Below are 5,606 nucleotides of genomic sequence, written 5' to 3' on the forward strand. Positions count from 1 at the left end.
CTGCTTTAAAGCCCATAACATGTCAAAAAAAATGTCTATTATGAAGTAAATAATACAGGAATACTTTCTTTTGAAACTGTAAGACAGTACCAAAGTATATGGAATGAAACATGCAAGTTTCCTTTTTCTATCTTTTCCCAACCCACTGTCCTTGCCATTTGACCAGAATCCTTCCAGGTATTTTTCTCTGCATCTACACACATGTGGTTGTCTATATACTCCTGTAAAGTGGAACAAATGACATGTAAATAGAACTGAGACCTTTTCTACCGCACTATAGCTTCTTCATTAGGAAAACAATTACAAATTACAACCATCATGTACTTTTCTCTGTTTTATTTATAGAGATAATAACTGTAATTCTTTAATATTTATTGCTCACTTACTATGTGCCATGCACTGAGCTTAGGTGCTTTACATGTATCATTTTATGTGTCCTCACAATGATGCAGTGAAGTAGTACCCTGAGTTGCTCTTTCCTGATGAAGCATTTGAAGCACAGAGAGGTTAGGTAGATTGCTCAAGATCACAGAGCTAGAGGAAGTAGAGCCAAAAGCCAAACCAGGGTTCTGAAAAGGCTGAAGGGTGTTACTCTTATCCTGCCCTTTCTTCTGCCACATTTTCTTTTCTTTTCTTTTTTTTTTTTTGAGACAGAGTTTCGCTCTGTTGCCTGGGCTAGAGTGCCGTGGTGTCAGCCTAGCTCTCAGCAACCTCAAACTCCTGGGCTCAAGTGATCCTCTTGCCTCAGCCTCCCGAGTAGCTGGGATTATAGGCATGTGCCACCAAGCCTGGCTAACTTTTTTCTATTTTTAGTTGCCTGGCTAATTTTTTTTTCTGTTTCTTAGTGGAGACAGGGTCTCGCTCTTGCTCAGGCTGATCTCGAACACCTAACCTCAAGTGATCCTCCTGCCTTGGCCTCCCAGAGTGTTAGGATTACAAGTGTGAGCCACCGCGCCCTGCCTGCCACATTTTCTTCTCTTACCAAAAGGAAGATTCAAAAAACCTGAAAATGAGGAAATGAATTTCTTAAAATTTGGGTGCAAAAAAATCTAACCTCTCAGGTACTTGTCAGAATATGTGATACCAACCAGGCCTCTTATAAGGTATTGGCCCTTGGGGCCTTTTTTCTTTCCAGTCTCAAGAACTCAGACATGACCAGAAAGATCTTCACAAACACGAGGGAGCGATGGAGGCAGCAGAATGTCAACAGTGCCTTTGCCAAGCTGAGGAAGCTCATCCCCACTCACCCTCCAGACAAAAAGCTGAGCAAAAATGAAACACTTCGCCTGGCAATGAGGTACATCAACTTCCTGGTCAAGGTCCTGGGGGAGCAAAGCCTGCAGCAAGCAGGAGTGGCTGCTCAGGGCAATATTCTGGGGCTCTTCCCCCAAGGGCCCCACCTGCTGGGCCTGGAGGACAGGACTCTACTCGAGGACTGCCAGGTTCCTTCCCCTGGCCCCAGCCACCACATGCCGTAGCTTGGCTCTAGCAGTCATCACCCAGGGCAGCACTCGCTCGGAAGTAACCGGCCGTGGACAGCTTTTTGCATGTTCCCGAGTCAACTCGATGAATAACGTGCAAGGCATGAATTTAAGCTTCATAGACAGTGGCTACAGGGTGCCCAAAGGAGGCCACGAGGACTGTCACTTCGGAGTCCACCACCCCTGTGCATGGCTTCAGGCAGAGCAGTCTGCCTCTGTCTGTTTTTCATAAATCCAGGTTCTGCATAAGATTTTCGGGAAAAAAAACTGTTAGTTAAAAAAAGTTTTGAAAATTGCAGTTTACTTGATGTCTTCAGTTATAAGAAGGAAGTTTTCTCATGATGGATCTCAGATGAATGAGGGGAGTATGCTTCCCTCAGAACATGTTTTAAAGTTTGTTTTGCAAAATGAGACATATTCGATCAAGGGTGAACAAAATCAATCTTTTTTTTTTTTTTTTTGAGACAGAGTGTCACTCTGTTGCCCGGGCTAGAGTGCCTGCCGTGGTGTCAGCCTAGCTCACAGCAACCTCAAACTCCTGGGCTCAAGCAATCCTTCTGCCTCAGCCTCCCAAGTAGCTGGGACTACAGGCATGCGCCACCATGCCCGGCTAATTTGTTCTATATATTTTTAGTTGTCTGATTAATTTCTTTCTATTTTTAGTAGAGACGGGGTCTCGCTCTTGCTCAGGCTGGTTTCGAACTCCTGAGCTCAAATAATCCTCCTGCCTTGGCCTCCCAGAGTGCTAGGATTACGGGCGTGAGCCACCGCGCCTGGCCAAAATCAATCTTAAAATTGATGAGTGGAAAGATAGCCCCTGTGGAAACCATCCTGGAAAACTGGTGGGAAAATCTGTGGAGAAAAGACCCTCCCAAGTGTGGGGGTTCCAGGAATGCAGCAGATACGTGTGGAAGAGCTCTGTATCCTTTAAACTCTGTGGAAATGTGAGGTGTGGCTCGTATTGAGCCATTTGTACATATGTTACCTCTAAAGCCAAATAGTGGATTACATCTGTGAGAGAAAAGGACTTGATAATTGATGAGTTGGAATTCGTAGTTTTCTTCTGAAAAACAGCTAAAATAAGTTAGCTAACCCCTTAGTTTCACATGTCAGGCATTAAAACTTTTCACTCAGCCTGAGCTCCTGCTGATTTAAGACCTGTAAAATTCAATTATAATTATGAACATCCAAACATTACCATTTACGACTCATTTAACAGAGAGCTTAGTTTAAACAAAACATTTAGAGCAAACAATAGAAATGTAATCCCAGACTCTAATGGACTAATGAATGTGTAATTTGTCTTCTTTGCTGTGGAGCATTAGCTCCATCTTATACTGGGAGACGTGGTACCTAACGAGTCAATCAAACACCGTGGATCTGCCAGAACTCATCACCACATGCCACCCTCACGATGCTAGGATTCAAAGATAAATCCCGTAGTTGAGCCCAGAATACAAATAATGTCGTTTGATTATCTTTGGAACATTTTATTTCCCCAAAGTTCTTGACAGTACATTGGTTTTAAAACCTTCTGAACCACAGGTAGGAAGCTGATGCATTTGAGATGAGGGATTTCCAGTGTACGCATAGTAGAGGAATTTAAATTTCCTGCCACTCAGAAAGAAAGTATTTACTTATGAAGGGTTGAAATGAGGCTCCTTGGTCTAGTGGTCAGGAGAAAGCTGAGTGAGACTCTCTCACAATCTCATTCCCCCAAAATAGCAAGCTCATTATGTTATTAAACTCTATACAGCATTTGTACTTGTAAAACAATGAGTTTATTTGAACGAATAAATTTTCCTTCTGGGTCCTTTATTTAAACTGCATTTGGTAAACTTCCCATTGGACCAAGCATAGTCTAGGAAACACAGAAGCAGAAAGACTGGAGGATTTTCCCTCGAATATGTGTTTCTTTCTCGCACAAGCTTGCCCCCAAATTACCAGGTGAAAGTACACTACTGGAGTGCAGTGGTGCAATCATAGTTCACTGCAGCCTTGAACTCCTGGGCTCAAGCGATCCTCCTGTCTCAGCCTCTTGAGTAGCTGGGACTACAGGCGCACACCATCATGCCCAGCTAATTTTTAAAAATTTTTTATAGAGACCGGGTCTCGCTGTTGCCCAGGCTGGTCTTGAACTCCTGGCCTCAAGCAATCCTCCCAAAGAGCTGAGATTATAGGCGTGAGCCACTGCGCCCAGCCCATTTCAAAGTTTTGATGACAGTTGTCAGTTAACATCACTTTCTCTCATCTGGCATTAAATCAAAACAACACCTTTTATAGTATTTTTATATTACCTTCATTTTAACGTGTTGCTGAGGAAAGCACAGAGTACCTTTTTGCCTGAATACAGGGTTGTGCTGCTCTACCCAGAATGAGTCTACTTTTCTGCTACTGGGCTGTGGTCTGTGTGCCCAAAGACGACCTTTCCACTGAAATGTCACAGAGGGCTTCTGACAAGTCATGAGGAGATCGGGTTGCCATTAAACTACATGAGGGGGATTATTATTTAAAGAAATTCCTTGAGGAAATCCCATGATAAATGAACAAACCTTTAAAATGCCACTTTATATAATTCACCTCTTCAATTATTTCTTTTGCCTACTTCGATTTTTGCATATCAAGTTGTGTTGGTTAAAGTTAACTGTCAAAAGGAAATCTAGTCACTTGTGGACCAAAACTTTGATAAGGTATCCATGAGACTGGAAGTAATTCAGAAATCATGCTAGAGGCTTCTGCTGTCCTATACTTAAGACTTGGTGACTGCAGTAGTAAGAATTTGTGGTTCAAACATATTGTAGTTCACTGGATGGTACATCTGTTTATGGATCAGTGGAGCTCAGCGGAAGAATTTAGACAAGAGTATTTAACCTATGCTACTCTGTTACTTGAACAAAAGAAAGTGTTCTGCTACCGACACTACTGGAAACTTCTGGAAACCAGATATAAACAGGTCCATTGATTCATATAAATCATTTGATGGGCTAATTTCACTCCCTCATTTTATAGAGGAGAAAACGTGTCCAGAGGGTTTTGAAGTGACTTTTCAGAGGTCACACGGACAGTTAATGGAAACCCAGGACACAGATCGGGGTCTCCTGACCCTGTGCCCAGCCTCTCTACAGCCCTGTTCAGCCGCCAAGTATTTGAGGATTGAAGATGAGCAAGCGCCTTATCATTCGTCTCCTCTCTTTTCAGTGGTGTTCGGTAATCTTCACATGCCTTTTGTTGAAATTGAATTATTGTGCTTTGTAGAATGTGATTGGATATGTCAACCAAAGATTTTATTTATTGATGTGTTTTGTGAGTTTTTAACCCTTGTTTATAATTTGCTATTTAACTATTAACTTATTGCAAATAAATTATTTAAGAAAATAAATTGTTCTTTTCTTTTAAAGAAAAATTTCGTAAACTCACTAAGCACATTCACCCCTTCTCTCCATCTTTGCAGCCACTGTCCTGGCTTTGACACCTCCACACCCCGGTGTCTTTAGTCTAGAAAAAATCCAGCACCACCTGAAATCAGTCTTTGCTCCTTCCTTTACATCACTTTTCACACAGCTCCCTAATGGTCCTTCTCAAATCCCAGCTGGGGTCCGATCACTTCCCTGCCACCAAACACCTTCAGTATCTTGTCCACCAGTTTGAGATAAATGTCATACCCTAGCAAACCAGGCCCTCTGCAGCCTGGCCCCGACGTGCTCTTCTCTTTGCCTTCCACAATGCCGACGTGCATCGTCATACATGCCGACGGAACTACTTCCTCTAGTAATCCCCAAACATGCCCACTCTTTTCTACTTTTGACTTTACTCTTGGGATTCCAAATGCTTGAATGCATGTTCCCATTCTCACTCGTTCTACTCCCCACCCCCAACACCTGTGCCAATTCCACTTGCTACCATCCTTCATGGCTGACCTTAAACACCATCTCTTACATGAAGTCCTCCTTCATTTCCACTACTCCATCTAATCTCTCCTTCCTTAGAATCCCCTTATGTGTCTTATGTCCCTTAATTTCTTCTACCACATGTTATAGACATCTGTGTAGGCTCTATTTCCTTCAAAAAGTTAAAATCTGCTTGAGTTCAGGGACGGTTTCTAAAATTTAATTCTCACAACAGCAC

General features: G+C 42.6%; 1 protein-coding gene across 1 annotated transcript; it reads left to right on the plus strand.

Annotated features, from left to right (window-relative positions):
• Positions 1 to 1,116: 1,116 nt before the first annotated feature.
• TAL2 (T-cell acute lymphocytic leukemia 2) lies at positions 1,117 to 1,494 on the plus strand. The gene has a single exon (XM_012638539.1). The coding sequence runs from the start codon at positions 1,152 to 1,154 to the stop codon at positions 1,476 to 1,478; it is 327 nt and encodes a 108-aa protein (XP_012493993.1). The 5' UTR covers positions 1,117 to 1,151; the 3' UTR covers positions 1,479 to 1,494.
• Positions 1,495 to 5,606: the final 4,112 nt, after the last annotated feature.

This window comes from Propithecus coquereli, unplaced genomic scaffold (genome assembly GCF_000956105.1).
Source record: "Propithecus coquereli isolate 6110/MARCELLA unplaced genomic scaffold, Pcoq_1.0 Scaffold130, whole genome shotgun sequence".
NCBI classification, from domain to species: Eukaryota; Metazoa; Chordata; class Mammalia; order Primates; family Indriidae; genus Propithecus; species Propithecus coquereli.